At 37.1% G+C, this 18,153-nt stretch overlaps 1 protein-coding gene across 6 annotated transcripts in view; it reads left to right on the plus strand.

Annotated features, from left to right (window-relative positions):
- CEP135 (centrosomal protein 135) overlaps nucleotides 1-18,153 on the plus strand; it is an 80,525-nt gene that overhangs the window by 42,935 nt on the left and 19,437 nt on the right. For all 6 annotated transcript variants that reach the window (XR_015552920.1, XM_087434350.1, XM_087434349.1 and 3 more), the window contains 6 exons: nucleotides 850-927; nucleotides 7,816-7,967; nucleotides 15,467-15,582; nucleotides 15,657-15,811; nucleotides 16,243-16,298; nucleotides 16,940-17,108. Coding sequence is in view for 5 of the 6 variants with exons in the window: in XM_087434350.1 (XP_087290476.1) it covers nucleotides 850-927; nucleotides 7,816-7,967; nucleotides 15,467-15,582; nucleotides 15,657-15,811; nucleotides 16,243-16,298; nucleotides 16,940-17,108 (726 nt within the window). In the remaining variant the exon portion in view is untranslated. The remainder of the gene's footprint in view (nucleotides 1-849; nucleotides 928-7,815; nucleotides 7,968-15,466; nucleotides 15,583-15,656; nucleotides 15,812-16,242; nucleotides 16,299-16,939; nucleotides 17,109-18,153) is intronic.

An 18,153-nucleotide genomic window follows, 5' to 3' on the forward strand; every position in this document is an offset into this window, starting at 1 on the left:
AGCCACGGGGCCGGCCCCATGGATTTTATTTTAATGTCTTGTTTAAGGTTTGTCTTTTCTACCACTCTATAGTATCTATGACGTCAGAGATTTTATTGATTACTGTGTTCCTAACACCTTGCTTGATGCTTGGTATATAGCATGTGCTAAATAATGGCTGAATGGTTTAATAAATGAAAAAATGCATACAGTGCAGTGACTCTTCCAACCAAATGTACAATCCACACATCAGATGTCTTTATTTATTTATTTTTAATGAATAATGTAGATGGAAGTATGAATGCACGCTAGAAGAATTCTCAGGGTACACCAGCTTATATCGCTTGTCCTAGACTTAGCATCAGCAAGAGTTGGATAAGATAATATAACCAAAAACAATAGCACTTATGTTAGCACTGTTGACCAGCCCATTCTTGAAACTCTGGTCTCTTGCATGGCCCTGTAGTGTTCTGTTTCCTGGGTCTTACTGATCTAATCCTTTCTCCCTGTACATTCTGTCCTTCTTACAGCTCTTCTCGTGTGAGCATACTCCTGAGCTTGCTTAATCTGCTGACTTTCCCCTTTATAGTTGTGCTAATGAATTGATCTGTATAAATCTTTATAAAGGAATCCATACCAATCTGTGTCTTCTGTTACAGTCACACGTGGAGGTAGAGTGTAAAAGATGAGAACCTCTTGGGCTTTTTTTCAACCAAAAGCTCATTTTTGTAAAATGTATAATGATTTTCTTTCTAAAACATTTCTGTGTCATAAAAAGACAAATAGAGTACTGCTGTAGACTTGCACTGCTTACTTTGGTAATTTTATTATCTGAAATGAGTGAACATCTTCTATAAAATTCTCTTTCAGAATCTCCGAGAAATGAATCTTTTTAGAACATCAGAATTAGAGAAAACTATTGAACATTTGACATGTGTTAATCACCAGGTAATTTACCAAACTGGATTTAGGGTATATTGTGTTATATGAATGACTGTTTCAGTTATAGTTTTAATATACTATGTGTTTTTAAAATTACAAATAGCGTGCTAGAGAAGCTGTATAACAGTGATTAGGAGTATGTACTCTAAAGGCTGACTACTTGGGTTCAGATCCATCTCTGTCACTCTTACCTGTAGACAAGTTACTTAAACTTTCCATCCCTCAATTTCTTTATTTGTAAAATAGGAATGGTGCTAGTTCTTACTTCTTAGGTTTTTTGTGAAGATTAAATGAGTTAATACATGTGAAGAACTTAGAAGAGGCCTGGCATGTTGTAAGCACTTAATAGGTGTTAGCTATGGTTATTGTTTTGTTCTTGTTTAAAAATCATATAATACAGACATAGAATAAAAAGTGAAATTCACTTTCATTCCTTGAGATAGGATTTTTTTGTATGTGTTCTGATAGTCTTTTTCTCTCTGTGTTTCATTTTGGCTAGTTTCCTTTACTATGTCTTCATTGTTTTTATTTGTCTACTAATTCAATCATCTGTTTCTGTCAACTTTGGATCAGTTAATTTTTTTTTTCTCCTCATCGTGGGTCATATTTTCCTGCTTTTTTGTGTGCCTGATAACTTTAGGTTGGATGTCAGACATGCTGAATTTTATCTTCTTGGTTGCTAGATAGCTTGTATTCCTATAAATTCTCTTGAGGTTTGTTCTAGGATACAGTTAAGTCAGATGGAAGTAGCTTAATCCTTTTCAATTTTGTTTTTAAGTTTTATTAGGTGGGACCAAAGTAGCATTTAGTCTTGGACTAATTTTGTTTCACTACTGAGATAAAACCCTTTAGAGTACACTAGCTGCTGTCCCATGAATTATGAAATTTTCAAATGACTGATGAGAACAGAACCTATTCCTGGCCCTGCGTGAGCCCTCAATATTGTTCCTCTGATTCTTGGATGGTACTTTGCCTGGCCTTGGGTAGCTTCCTCTGTGCTGAGCTCTGCACAGAGCTCTCTGTGTAAAGGAGCAGGCATCCTTTACAGATCTCTGGAGCTCTCACTCTGTACAGCTCTCCTCCAGTATCTGCCCTGCAAACTCTAACTGCCTTGGCCTCCCTTGACTGTTAGTCCTGTCTTCTGAACTTAGGGGAACCACTGGGCTCCACTTGGGTTCCTTTCCCTATGCCACAGCCTGGAAACTCTTCAGGCAGTAAGCTGGAGCAATCGTGGGGCTCATCTCATTTGTTTCTTGTCTCTCAGGGGTCACTCTCCATCATTTCCTGATGCCCAGTTTCTTGAAAGCCATTGTTTCATATATTTTGTCTAATTTTTTAGTTATTTTAGGTAGAGGGATCCCTGTCACTCAAACTTGCCCTGAAACTGAAAGCAAGAATTAATGAACTGGAAAATATATCTGAAGTACTAGAAGGCATTGGAAAGAGACTAGGTGATGGAAAATATAAAATAAGTTCAAGCCTTAGAGAATAAAGTGAGAAGGTCTAACATATATTTTAGTCAACATTCTAGGAGAATATAATAGAATGTGGGAGAAGCACTATTTGAAGGGATAATGACTAATAATTTTCTATGTGTTATAAAAACACAGGAGTGCTCTGATTCAGAATGCACAATGAATTTTGGTAGTATGACAAATCCCAAGCAAGATAAATAAAAAGAAAATCCATACTATTTTAATACAAGATAATAAATACAAGGTAAATAATACGAGATACCTATGTATAAAATTAGCAGGGTCTTTATAGAAAACATTGTGCAACCTTATTGAAAGACATTAAAGAAGACCTAAGTAAGTGGAGAGAGATATCAGGTTTATAAAAAAGGTGACAGATACCATGTTTATAAAAAGAATGTAAATTTTCCCCCACATTGAGCTATAGAGTTGATTGTAGTTCCAGCTGAAATCCTAAGAAGGTGGTGTGTGTGTGTGTGTGTGTTTGTGTGTGTGTGAAAATTGACAATAGATTTTAAATACATGGAAGCAAGGAATCAAGAATCACAGAGAAATTTTAAGGAAGACAAAATGTGAACTTGTCATACCAGATATGAAGGCTTTCAAGTCAGTAGTTAAGATAGGGTGGTAGTGCACAGGGATTAAGAGAGAATGGTAAAACCCAGTAGGGAGCAAACCCACAAACCCACAAATATATGGAAACTTGATATATAAAGGACTCAGATCAATGGGGAAAGGAAAGATTATTCAGTAATTGTCTCTGAGACAATTGGCTTTTCATATATACGTATATAAAAAAAGATTGAAGACTACTTCAAATATACTATACCCAAAAATCAGTTCAAGGTTATTTGCAGCCTTGAATGTTCAAGAAATAACTAATTTTTAAAAGAAAATACGGGAGAAAAAATTTCGACTTTGGAGAAATAATAATAGAATCATTTCTATAGCATTTACTATGTGTCAGGTACTTTTCTCAACATTTTATATGTATTATTTTAATTCTCACAACAACCATATGAAGTAAATGCTAGTATTAGCCTCATTTCACAGATAAGGAAACTGAGGCAGAGGGGTAGATACTTGCCCAGGATCACACAGGTGTCTAGCAGGTGTCTGGTGTCAGAGTGTGTGCTCTGAAACAAGACACAGATAAGTTTGTTCCTTTAGAGAAAACGTAGATACATAGGACCACATTGACAAGAACATGTTGTTTATCAAATAGCCGTTAAGTTGAAGAGACAAGGGCCGGCCCCATGGCTTAGTGGTTAAGTGCGTGCGCTCCACTACTGGCCGCCCGGGTTCGGATCCCGGGCTCGCACCGACGCACTGCTTCTCCGGCCATGCTGAGGCCGCGTCCCACATACGGCAACTAGAAGGATGTGCAGCTATGACATGCAACTATCTGCTGGGGCTTTGGGGGAAAAAATAAATAAATAAAAAATTAAAAAAAAAAAAAAAGTTGAAGAGACAAGCTACTGAGAGAACAGCTTATACTACACATTTAACCTAAAAAAAACAACAGAAAATGTGAACTGACACTTTATAGCAGAAGAAATTACAAATGATTGATAAACATAAAGAAATGTTCTACCTTGATAATAGGGGAAATAGAAATTAAAACCACAGTGAAAGCATTTCACATCCATCAGGTCATCAGAAGTTAACAAGTTAGTGAGTATGTGTAGGTGCTGGGAGTGCAAACAGGTCCCTCTTCGGAGAATAATTTGGCATTGTCTAGCAAAGGCATACCCTGTAAGCCAACAATTACGTTTCTAGATATGCACCCTAGATGCAGGTCTGCAAACCATGGCCCCTGGACCAAATCTGGCCTCCAGTCTGCTTTTATAATAAAGTTTTTATTGGAACACAGCCATGCTCACTTGTTTACACATTGCCTGTGGCTGTTTTTATGTTACAACAGAGTAGTGGAAATAGACCATAGGGCTCACAAAGGCTAAAATATTTACTCTCTGGCAGAAAACGAAAAACAATCTAGATGTCAGTTGTGAGGAAAATAGATAAATGGTGGTAATTCATACAATGGAGTACTATACAGCAGCGAAAATGAATGAACAATAGCTACAAACATGAACATGCGTGAATCTTACAAATGTTAAAGAAAACATGCAGTATGATTCCACTTATGTAGAGTTGAAAAACATGCAAACCTGAACAGTATATTATTTAGGGAGTCATACAAATGTGGTACACTAAGGAAAAGGAAGAAGTGAGAAGCACAAGACTCAGGATAGTGGTTACTGTGGGCAAGGGATGGAGGATGTGATTGGAGACTACCCACAAGTAGTTTCAAAGGTTTGTGTAATATTTTTTTAAGCCAGGTGATGGATGCACAAATGTTCACTTTTTATTCTTTATACTGGTGTTTGTACAAGATATACCCAAGGAATTCTGAAAGGTTTTTAATTAAAAAAAACAACCAGTTTCGTTTCCCACCTCCGTATCCCCAAAACTACCACTCACAACTCTTTAACTCTTTCTCCTGGTGTTTACCGTCCTGTTTCTAAATAATGTGCTTATGCTGCTTCATCTTACTTTATTGATTTAAGATTATTTTGGTGAATTTCCGTGATGGTAGATGATGGCTTGGCACTCCTCCCTTTTTCTTCCCCCATTACCTCAACATAGTTTTATTACTTATTTTGCTTACTTCAGTAGTTATTGTTTATATCATCATGACTTCTAGTGGTTCATGGCTCAGCCAAGAGGAGCAGTACTACTCTTGCCATTTTTCTTGTAAATTTTTTTCCTGAAGTTAATAATTGCCTTTGTTTTGTTTTGTTTTGTTTCATTTTGTTACTGTTTTGGTTTTCATTGTACACTTTGCTCATTTTTGTCAAGAACTCCAACATCTCTGCCACATGCTTTTCAATATTTTTGAACATTCAAACCTGTGGGTTCTGTTTTTTCCCCCTGAAGACCTTTCTTGAGCTTTCCGTCTTCTTGCTCCCTTGTGAACTGTGTCTCTCCATAGCTGTGCTCATAAGACTTTCATTGTCGTCTTCTCCTGTGTTGGATCTCATGTTTTCTTCTTTTTTGGTTTGTTCCTTTGTTCTGGTATAGCACCTTCTCCAGCAATTTCCTGAAAAAGAATTCATGGGAGGAAATATTTTTTGGTACTCTGCTTGTCTAAAAATGTCTGTCTTCAACTTTTGTACTTGATTTACGATTTGGCTTAGGTGTATGGAAATCTAGATTGGAAAATTATTTTCACTAAAAAATTTGAATACTGTCCTCCACTGTCTTTTAACTTTCTTTGAGATGTCTGATGCTATTCTGTTTCTTAGTCCTTTGTAAATGACATGTTTTTATTTCTGAAAAGTTTTAGGATTTTCTCTTTATCTCTTATTTTTAATTTCTTGGGTGATGTAATGTGCTCTTCTATTTTTTCTCTCTACAACTTTTGTTAGTTGGTTTTAGACCTCCTAAAGAGATCTGAGGTTCTTATTCTTTCTCTCTTATTTTCTCGTTGACTTTTTGTTCTACTTTCTGAGAGATTTCTTCCTTTATCTTCTAGTCCTTCTATTGATTTTTTTTTTAAATTTTAGTTATATCTTTGATTTCCAAGAAAACTTTCTAGAAAGAGGCAGGAAATATCTGGGGTGTGAGGGTTCCAATATATAGACTCTCAGCCAATCTCCTTGTGTAATTCTGCTCCTGACCCCAGCCTACCACATGGCGCCTCCATGTGCTGAGCTTCTTGAGGGTAAATCAGCTGGCTGCTCATGGGTATTCCCTGTTGTGGTCACTTTAGACCAGTGGTTCTCAACTGGGGTCAGTTCTGCCTCCTAGGAGATATTTGGCAATATCTAGAGAACTTTTGGTTGTTGCAACTAGGGGAAAGGTGCTTTTCATATCTAGTAGGTAGAGACCAGGCTGCTAAACATCCTACAACGTACAATACACGGGGCAGCCCCCAACAAAGAATTATCTGGCCCTAAATGTTAGTAGTTCCTAGGTTCAGAAACTCTGCTTTCGATTGTCTTTTTTCTTCTACTCTAAGTCACTATTCTATCTACTCTGTTTTCCACAAGTCGCTTGTCCACTCTTATTTTCTTTCTTGTTCTCTGTGTCCTGATGAGTGTATAACTTTTTTATTCCTTTATTGTCATTTTAGCACTGTTTCCAGCGGGAGGGGAAATAAAATGTGTGTTAGTCTGCAGTTTTAACTGGAAGACTTACATTTATCACTAATATTTCTTGGTTTTGAATTTTATATATAGATCATTATTCCATCTAGAATTTATTTTTGTATGTAAAATAAAATAGAAATCTAGCTAATTTTTTTCTCTAATGAGTGCCTGTCCAACTGTTTTTAGAGTTTATTTTTTTCCCACTTCCCTAAAATGCTACCTTTTCTAAATTTACATGTTTTATGTGTATTTGCTTGTCCGTTTCTATGTGAAATCCATACTGTTTTAATTACAGTAGCTTTCTAATTTATTTTGATGTTTCATAAAACAAGTCTACCTGCATTATTTTCCCCAAAAATTTTTCCTGTTTTTTTCTTAACCTTCTTTTCTTCTAAATGAATTTTATTTTATTTTTTATTTATTTATTTTTTTTAACTTTTATTTTTTTTTTTCCCCAAAGCCCCAGTAGATAGTTGTATGTCACATTGCACATCCTTCCAGCCGCTGTACGTGGGACTCGGCCTCAGCATGGCCGGAGAAGCGGCACGTCAGTGCGCACCCGGCATCCGAACCTGGGCCGCCAGCAGTGGAGCGCGAGCACTTAACTGCTAAGCCACGGGGCCGGCCCCTGTTCTAAATGAATTTTAGAATGAAGTCTGTCACCCCTTTTATTTAAAAAAGATTCTGTTAAGATTTTTATTGCAATTTCGTTGAATTTACAATTATTTGAGGAAATTTTAATACATTTCCAATATTGTGTTCCTATTCAGAAACATGGTGTTTTTTTTTTTACATTGTCAGGTTATGTTTTCTACCCTTCAGGAAAATTTTAGTTTCTTTGTATAAGTCTTGCCCATTTTGTGTTTGGGTTACAATATTTTCTGCTCTGAATTTTCTTTAATTCAGTCCTATTTATTATTTTTTAGAAATTCCTCAAAATTTTTATCCTGCTAATGGTTTCCCTTTCTGTTTTCATTGCTGTTAGGGATATGTTCTTTTCTTCCTTGCTTGCTTGCTTGTTTTTTTTTTTTTTTTTTTTTGTATCTTTTCTTTTATTTCCGTGATATTGAGGAGGAGAGATAAATGTATATGAATGTGTATGCTCGTTCTGACATCTAAAACCTAAACTATACACTTGGCTTTTAAAGTATTTTAAATAAATCTAATTTATTTCCTTAATTTTCTTCCAGAAATATTATTAAAGAGTGCTTAAGGAAAACAAAACTAAGACATATACCTATTAATTTTTTAAATTTAAATTATAGCTTGAAAGTGAAAAATGTGAATTAAAGTCTAAAATGTTAATAATGGAAGAAACAATAGAGTCATTAGAGAACAAAGCAATACTCCAAGCTCAAAAACTTAGCCATGTGGCTGGTGACTCATCTCATCAGAAAACAGAATTGAACTCACTTAGGTAAGTTTATTGACAGTTTTGTTATTTCACTGCTGGGAACGAGTCTGTGGCTGTGTAAGGTTCATAACAGTGGCATTTTGAGATTTTATTTTATTTATTTTCCCCCCCAAAGCCTCAGTAGATAGTTGTATGTCATAGCTGCACATCCTTCTAGTTGCTGTATGTGGGACTCGGCCTCAGGATGGACGGAGAAGTGGTGCCTCGGTGCGCACCCAGGATCCGAACCCGGGCCACCAGCATCAGAGCGCGCGCACTTAACCACCAAGCCGCGGGGCCGGCCCTACAGTGGCATTTTGGACTAGACCTTTCAGTGGTTAGTTCCCAAAGTTGGCCTGGCAGCAGAATCACCCCGGGGAACTTTTGAAAAGGATGGATTTAGGGGCTGATCTCTGGAGGTTCTTATTTGCTGAGTGAATCTGGGTAGGTTTTGAGTATCTGTATTTTTTAATACTTTCACAGATTGATATGATTGCAGGCCAGTTTTTGTACCTGCCACCTTCAAAAATTTCACTAACAGAGCCTTCAGATCATTTGTACTCCATAGTGTAGGACTGCTGAAAGCAACAGAATTTTTTTTGCTACCTATGTCATTGTCCTTCTTTTTCCTCTTTCAAAGAAATGTAAAATCAGAATATTCATATACAGAGTCTAAAAAGGTGATATGCCTGAAAAATGGTAAGAAAGTCTGTATGGAAAAATAAGCTGCATCTACAGGTTGGAGTCAGGTTATGAAGAACTTGGTATGATAACCAAGTGTGTTTGGATTTTACCTTATAAACATGGAGAACAAACAGAAATTTTTAACCAAGAGGGTGACGTGCGCAGCGTGCCTTTCGGGAAGTGAACTCTGGCGGAATTAGGGAAGCTGGATTTGGAGTCTTAAGAGACTGATGGCAAACAGTGGAGACCATGTGTCTGGACTAAAACAGTAGTAATGAACTTGGAGAACAGAGGCCAGATTTAGGAAAAATTTCTTCATAAAATCAAAAGGATTGGATGACTTATATAAGAATGAGAGAAAGATACAGTAATGCAGAATGTTTACCTTAGGGAGAGTAGATCGTTGGTTAGCCATTCGTCAATTTAGAATACAGAATACTGAAGGAAACAAAAAGTCGACAAAGGTGTTTTCTGGACTCGGTTGCTGCAATAAGTAAAAAGATATTGAAGGTCAGAAGAAGGGGATCATTCTGAAGAATCAGAGGAAATACTTCTCTCTAAATTACATTTGCGGTAAAATCAGGAAAAGATTTTCAACTGTCAGTGTGACATTGCATATGTGAAACTAAATCAATCATGAAGTAGTAACAACTTGAGATCAGAAAGGATTATAGTAATGATGATTTGAAAAAAGATTGAGAAATTAAAACTGAAAGTGTTAGTTAATAGTAGAATGGATATTTCAGAAAACTGAATTGGTGAAATAGAAAACAAACTCAAGAATTTCACCTAGAATTCAGAACTCAGAATGATAAAAAGAAATGATGAGGGAAAAAGAGACACAGATCTAATATACAAACACAGAATTGCGAAAATTTATAGTAAAATAAACAGCGCAATTGAAAATCAAAAGAATAATTAGGAAAAGAAAAGCCTGAGACTAGATTCATAAGGTGTCCCTCATATCAAATAAACTTAATGAAATGAGACCAAGAGCTGGATGTGTCTGTTTAATTAAGGAATAGTGTATTAATTAGGGACTCATATAGGGCATCTCCAATTTTTGCTCTTCTGCCGTTCTGACTACGAGTCTTGATAAGTTAGACTTTAGGAACAGTTAAGGTAGAAGCTGCTTTTTTTCCCTTTTTCTTTCTTTCTTTCTTTTTTTTTTTTTTTTTTTTGCAAAGACTACATACATCCTAGGATGGAGAGCTAGCTGAATGGACCACCCTGTCTTCTTCTGGTTCATGTCTATATTCAGCTCCAAAGTACAGATACCATGGTATATTTCTCTCACCCAGAAATAGTCATCTATTGCTAGCATACCTTTTAACTTTTGTGTCCAGCTGACTGGATCTGGTGTTTAATCCATTTTGCTTTTTCCTTCATACTATAGCCACAACTCCCCTTTCCTTTCCTCACAGGAGGCCCTTTCCAGTCTTAGAAGGCAGAGCTTTCAGTGCCCTCTCTTGGGTCCTCTAGCCTATAGCTCCTTTGGTATTTTCTTTGTTTTACTAATACCCTTTTCTCTTGTGAGCTCAGTCTGCTACTTCCCTCACCTAGGAGCAATTCAGTCACTGTGTTATAGGAAGGGATTGTGAGGATTTTTCTCTCTACCTTGTATAACCTGAGGAAATTGCATGATTCCATAACTTTGTTTAGCTCTGACAGAAAAATCTGACTTATCTTGTCTGAGGAAAGTGTATCAGTCACATTCTCCTTATCAGTATACTTTGGTAGAACCGTGAGTTCAAGCCTTCAGGTCCAAATCCACAGTTGAACCCAATACAAAATGTAATATGTATAGCCTGCATATATAGAGTGGAAATAAAGCTACATTATCCAAACCTTGTGCCACTTTCCATATGGTTAAGAGAGATCTTGTTGCTCCTTTAATCACATCAAGTTCTCTTTCCCTTGACATGAAGACATTTAAGAAACTGATACTCAGATAGATAAAGCATATATGTTCCTTTCCATCTACCTACCCGTCTTCTCTGTCCCTTCCTGAGTCAGGCATTTTTCACCAAATTTCAATGCCACCAGTCTTTTCTACAGCAAGCACAGTCTCTAATTGTCCAAATAGAGGCTGTTTGGTCTGGTCTCTTGGTGCGGCGCCAGAGGACATAATACAGAATCTCACTTTATAACCATCCGTTAAACAAATGACTGTTGTTTTTCTTGAATTTTAACATTTGGTAAGACCTGGCATTTTATGCCCCAAATCAAAACTCCATAATGCTATAAAGCAGTTTTGCTCTACCCAGGAACAATGGTCTATTAGTCCCTCAGAGCATTGCTAGCCAGCCTCTAGAGCCAGGGTCAGTAATCTTTCTCTGTAAAGGGACAGAGAGTCAATATTTTAGACTATGCAGGCTATACATATTCTGTCGCACCTACTCAACCCTGTCTTGGTAGCACAAAAGCAGCCATAGACAATATTTAAATGAGGGAGTATAGTTGTGGTCCAGTACAACTTAATGGACACTGAAATTTGAACTTCATATAATTTTCAAATGTCACAAAATATTCTTCTGTGGAAAGTTTTATCAATCATTTAAACATGTAAAACCATTCTTAGCTCTTAAATCTTACAGAAAAAGGTAGCAGGCCATAGTTTGCCAACCCCTGTTCGAGGATAGTTTCCAGCCCAGTTAGACAACTAACTTTTCTCAACCCCATAGTAAACAGCCATTATCCTCACAGCCACTAGCCATGAGGCTCTAAACATTTAGATTCCTGCAGCTGATAACACCCTCATACGGTTTTCAATTCACCTTTAGTTATCTGTGTATCTTCTTCAAAACTAGAGGATTATGTACTTATCCAGGATCAAATAAATGCAGTAGCAGATTCTCCTGAAAAGGGCCCATAAACTCTAGTTAAGACTTATTATTATGGCAATAGCTATCAGTTGTTATAGTAGGATTTGTCTAGGTATATTCAGAAAAGGAAATATAACTGGTCTCCCTTGAGAAGTATTTATTTGTTAAGGGAATTGAGAACCATTTTAGGTAAGGGAAAGAAAGCTCATAGATTGCTTAGGATGCCTAAGAACTGTCTTCTGGGCATGCTGATATTTTTCTACCAAGACAGGAAGAGGAGCCAGGGCCCTAAGTGAGGACAGCTTAGCTCGTGGAGCTGGACTTGAAAGGGCCAAGGGAACTAGGGCCCCCGGATACCAGTCATCATCCCTTTGCAGAAAGGTGAAAGAAAAGCTAATCCTGATCCCTTTTCCCCTCTCTGGCTCACCAAGCGATGATACTTAATAATAGGCTGTCTCAGTTAGTGGTGGGCCGTAACCGTAGACTCTTGGAGATATCTCACACAGTACAGGGATACCATATCGGTCGCTCTTTCCTCTAAAAGGCCATTCAGATGTCAAACCTACCCCTTTCAGATGGAGCTTCAACTTCATTTTAGAACTTGAACACTTCCTATGAATAAAGGACCCTTAAAGATGCTGACTTTGTTTAAAATATACTGAATCCTGAAAGGAATTACTTTTGCCCCCTAAAATGAAAACACGCATACCTCCATGTAATGTAATATAACATGAATTGGAGGCTCAGAGAGATGGTCCTATCCAGCCACATGGCTGGGAAATAGAAAGCTAGAACTTTGATTCTGAAGTTAAGTTTTATTGCTTCACTTTGGTGTGAAGTCATCACTTCCCTTTTCTCTGTTTATGGCACTTTCAAAGCTACAAAATTGGTTCATTTTTCCTAAGAACTTTTCTCAAAAGGTTCTCAAAACTTCCTCTTCAAACACCATGATGAACAAATAATATAATAATCACTCAGCGACTGTTTCCTATGAACTTTATGCCTCTATTCTTTCATTAAGAAGACCTTTATCTTAGCAACAATACTTCTGTCAGAAAAGGTACGTCCGAGGTCTGGTATGGAATCTCTGTTGTCCCCTTCCCTGTCTACACTAGAATATGAAAAGGTAAAGCTATTTTTAGGACTCACTAAGATCTTAATTTATATGTATAATCAATCAAGATGTTATCCTGCCTTCCTTTATCAATCCTGCTGTTGTTAGGAATTAATCCTTCTTGTGAACTTAGGTGTAAAGAGATCTTTACACTTATACTTAGGATTTCAAGCACTGCCAACTTCTCAGTGTCCTTCATTAGAGACTCTCTGGGCCATTCCATTTTTGAAAGGACCCTATAGCTTACTGGCAGACATTTCTCTTCCACATAGAGGGATGCTGGTCTCCCTGAATTCTTCATAGAAGGCAATGTGATGTAGTAGAAAAACATTGATGCCAGGTTAGACTAGCCTAGATTTGCATATTTTCTTTGCCTTAATAGCATTGTCCCCTTGAACAAGTTATTAGTTATTTATTTCTATAAAATTGGGATAATAGTCCTAATTATGGAACTGTTCTGGGAATAAATGAGCTAATGTTTATAAAGTATCAATACAATGAATATTAGCTTTCTTCTTTCTCCATTCCCTGTAGTTATATCTCTTAGAGCAATAGCTGTAGCTTTTAGGAACAGCTTAAATACAGTAAAGTCACCTGGACCTCTCAGATAATTTTATGAAGTAAAATCCTTGAACCTAGAGTCTTTCTGACTTGGTTCTGTTTGGTTGTGCAGTTCTAAAGACGTCAGTCTCAACTTGACTTTCCTCCCTCCCTCTGGGTCATCATTCACTTGCTATTAGAGCAGTCAGGGTAATATCTTTTGTCTTTGAGTTGTAACATGCTGTCTAATTGGCTCCGACTCCTGGCAACGCCGTGAATGAGTGCTGTCCACAAAGTCCCATCCTCAACAGCCCTACTCAGCTCTGTAGACTCATGCCTATGGCTTCCTTTATGGAGTCAATCCATCTCATATTTGGTCTTCCTCTTTTCCTGCTGCCTTCTGCTTTCCGCAGCGTAATTGTCTTTTCCAAAGAATCCTGCCTTCTCTCCTGATGTGCCTATAGTAGGACAGCCTCAGTTTTATCATTTTTGCCTCCAGTGATAGTTCAGGCTTAATTTGCTCTACGACCCACTCGTTTGTCTTTCTGGCAGTCCTGGGTATCTGCAGAGCTCTCCTCCAACACGGTATGTCAAATGGATCAGTTTTTTTTCTGTCAGCCTTCACTGTCACACCCGTACATAGTAATTGGAAACACAAGGGTGTGGATAATCTTGGCCTGCATCTCTAATGACACCTTCTTACACTTGATCTTTCCTAATTCTTTCATTGCTGCCCCTCCAAGTCGCAGTCTTCTCTTGATTTTTTGGCTGCAGTCTCCATGTAAATTGGTGACGTGAACTAAGGTAAACAAAACCTTTAACAATTTCAGTGTCTTCGTTATCTGTGTTAAAGTTGTGTAGTTCTTCTGTGGTGATGATTTTTGTCCTCTTGGTGTTCAGATGCAGTCCTACTTTGGCACTTTGTTCTTTCACTTTCCTCAGAAGTCATTTCAAGTCTTTGAAGTCATTGCTGCTTTCTGCCAGTAAGATGGGATCATCTGCATATCTTAGATTGTTGACATTTCTTCCACCAATTTTCATTCTGCCTTTGTCTGAGTCTAGCCCAATTTTTCATATGATGTGTTCTGCATACAGGTTAAACAGATAGGGAGATAAAACGCACCCTTCTCTGACACCTTTGCCTGTAGGAAACCATTCTGTCTCTCCGTATTCTGTCCTGACGGTGGCTTCTTGTCTATAATCTAGGTTATGCATCAGGACAGTCAAATGCTGATGCACGTGCATTTCTTTCCGAGTAGCCCATAGCTTTTCATGATCCATGCAGTCAAAGGCTTTACTAGTAGTCTATGAAACATAGACTAGCCTCCTTCTGAAATTCTTTGGAGCACTCCAGTAGCCAATGAATAATCGCACTTAGATCTTGTGTACCTCTCCCTTTTCGAAATCCAGCTTGGACATCAGGCATTTCTTATTCCATGTAAGGTATGTCTTTCAGAATACTTCAGTATTGCCAGTAAATCTTCGTTTCTCTGGAGATGTCTCATCTTACTAGTGGCTTCAGAATCCAAACCTCCTCCCCATTAGGTAGTTCTAAGTTAAGCCACCTTTGGTGTCTTCTTCCCTGTTTTATCCTCAAACCCAAAGGAACCTGTGGGAGTTCCCAATAAATAGCCTGAGGTGAGAGCCATGTTTTTCCAGCAAGGCAGGATTAACAACTCTTAGGTCAGGGCTAAAAGCATTCCAAAGACTCTAGATGACATGAAAGCAAATTCTTGTTACTTCTGGAAAATAATCTGAGCGATCAGTAAGCGATTCCTCTGAAATTGTCTCTATTTCCTCTGTATGTCCTTTCTTTTGCTCCCTGAAACCAATCTTTAGTCTTAAATCCTCATTGCACTACACTAAATGCCTGCTTTCCCTGTTTACTGTGACCTCCAGTTGACTACCCACCAAAAATGTCAGAATAGGAAGAAAAATTAAAAGCTCTGGACAGTTTGGTCAGGATTTATGGATAATCCTATACGGTGCCAGGCCATACTGTAAAAACAAGACTTTCCCTTTGTCTTCTCTAATAGAAATAGATTTTAAGAGAAAGAGAGTTGGTATTAGGAAATTGAGAAGAGCTTTAAAACTATCAGGAAGCCTCTAGAAAAAGAGTATCCAATTAATATGATTTTTATACTATATTATTTTTAGGAAGATAGAACCATTTGAAGAAGAATGGTGGACAGCAAGAAATAATATATAATATAATGCCATTGATTATACTGGAAGAGCTTTAAAATAAGAAATAAAACCTTTAAATATAAGAAAAATATTTTTTAAGATCTCTCATTTTTAAAAAATTATTTCTACCAGAAATAAAGAATACCGTTTGTTTTTGTCTGCTGATTCTTTAGGATAGTAAATGAGCAGCTACAGCAGTCAGTTGATGATTATCAGCACCGACTTTCCATAAAAAGAGATGAACTTGAATCGGCCGAAGCGCAAATTAAAATACTGGAGGAAAAAATAGGTAAATGTTTTTAAATTTTGTTTTTGTTAATCCTAGCTTAACGTTGTCTAACAAACATTTCTTTTCATTTATAGGTAAACTACACCTTAAGATGACTTCACAGGATGAAGAGGCTCATGTAATGAAGAAGACCATTGGTGTTATTGATAAAGAAAAAGACTTTCTTCAGGAGACTGTAGATGAGAAGACGGAAAAGATTGCAAACTTGCAAGAAAACCTAGCTAATAAAGTATGTGACTGTTAAATATCGTTATTCAGCTTCTGAACAGAAAAGATTATTTTATTCTCTGTTTCAAATATGCAGTTCTTATCACCCATGTACAAGTTCCTAAGACCGAGGGCCATATCTTCTCATATGTTTAAATTTCATTTTATCCTAGTAATTTGAATCTTCAGAAGTTCTATTTCTAGAATATAATTTTATCAGGTGTGATTACAGCAAATTCAAGGAAACAATTCAAGTCCTTAGAGGGGGTAGAAACATGGCAATATGTGAAGTACAGTTGACGCATGGAAATATGTTTACCTGGAGAGCTCTTTTATAGCATAATTTATATAATTGGATTTGAACTATATAAATGTGATAAATTATATGATTTCAACTGAAGACATTTCTATATGAATGATTTAAAATCTTATATACTTTTATAATTTCTATAGGAAAAAGCTATTGCTCAGATGAAGATAACAGTCTCAGAGTATGAATCTTCTATGAGGTAAGTAATCAGTGAAATGGCATCTAGCTTTTTAAGAATTTTCAGTGGATGCAGCTTCATCTGTTTACGTAGCAATCTGGCAATAGGAAAATTTCCTTTTTCAATTTTTCTGTTTTTGCCACTGGCAGCTTCATTTTCTCAGTCTCCTGCATGAAAATGTTATTCTCTCTAACTTTCTCCCCTTCCTCTATCATCCACATCTAAACAGTTATGTCTCATCAATTATTCTGTCTTGAACACTGTTACAGAATCTTACATTTTGTGTCTAGTCTGTCTACTTCTAAACAAAGGTCACTAATTATTTTATATACCCTTACATATTATGTAATAGTGGAGACCTAAACATTAAATAAATATTTGCCAATTGAATCCATGATGTTCTGCCCCTAACACTTGATAGTTGTCTGTTTTTACTTGACTTTTGGAATAATAAATTTATTTTATGACTTCATTTGCACATAATGATTGATAGAGATCTATCTAAAACATCTGCCTTACCTAATTAATCATTGTCTTAATGCAGTAGTTATAATTTCTTGTATTCTTAGTGTATTTAATTCAGAGTACAACAGTTTTCTTTTAAACAAATTACAATTTCCCAAAAAGCTTTCTTTATTATTTCCACATCACTCATGTAACAGCCAGCTAAAGGAAATGTTGACTAATCGGGACCGAGAGATAAGCAGCCTCCGGCGCCAGCTTGATGCAGCTCACAAAGAACTTGATGAAGTAGGAAGATCTAAAGAAATATCTTTTAAGGAAAACAGAAGATTACAAGATGATCTGGCTACAATGGCAAGAGAAAACCAGGTATGAGCAAAATGCATAAACTTTGATAGTTTTATAGTACACAGTCTTACAGTATATTCATTGTTTGCTAAATTTTAAAGCTTTAAATATGTTTTCTGAATTTTGATATAAATATCAGCAACATAAGAAATAATTATTTAAGGAGAATAGTGTTCATAAGGGTATTAAAAATGTGGTTTAGAATGCTGCTGTGTAATACAGTGTGTCTCATGGGTGCAACTGTGGTCTCTTCAAATTTTAGTCTTTGTTGCAAGGAATCCTAAAGCTGGGAGCATGGTATTCTCTATGGCGGAAATCATTGTCACCATATTGAGTGAGAACCTCAGCTTCACTCCCAGGGCAAAATTGCAATGTTTTAAAAACCCTTGACAGGGGGCGGCCCGGTGGCATAGCCTGCGGTTAAGTTCCTGTGCTCTGCTTTGGCGGCCCGGGGTTCCCAAGTTCGGAACTCCCGGGAGCGAACCGACGCACCGCTTGTCAAGCCATGCTGTGGTGGCGTCCCATATAAAGTGAAGGAAGATGGGCACGGATGTTAGCCCGGGGCTAATCTTCCTCAGCAAAAAGTGGAGGATTGGCAATGGATGTTAGCTCAGGGCTAATCTTCCTCACAAAAAAAAAAAGAACCTTGACAGATTTTAATTATTCGTACTTACCTCCAGTGGATTAGAGATATACCTGTAAGAAAATGAATGAATATTTTAGAATGGCAAATGCTAAAAGGTATTGGTTTTGTTTGTGCTGGTTTATTAAAGGATATACCAAGAAGACCAATGATTTTCCTATTTTATTTTATTTTATTTTATTTATTTATTTTTTTTGTGAGGAAGATCAGCCCTGAGCTAACATCTGTGCTAATCCTCCTCTTTTTGCTGATGAAGACCGGCTCTGAGTTAACAGCTATTGCCAATCCTCCTCCTTTTTTTATTCTCCCCCAAAGCCCCAGTAGGTAGTTGTATGTCATAGTTGCACATCCTTCTAGTTGCTGTATGTGGGACGCGGCCTCAGCATGCCCGGAGAAGTGGTGCATCGGTGTGCGCCCGGGATC

This window comes from Ceratotherium simum, chromosome 8 (assembly GCF_057802395.1).
Source record: "Ceratotherium simum simum isolate JZ-2026a chromosome 8, ASM5780239v1, whole genome shotgun sequence".
In the NCBI taxonomy this organism is placed as follows: Eukaryota; Metazoa; Chordata; class Mammalia; order Perissodactyla; family Rhinocerotidae; genus Ceratotherium; species Ceratotherium simum.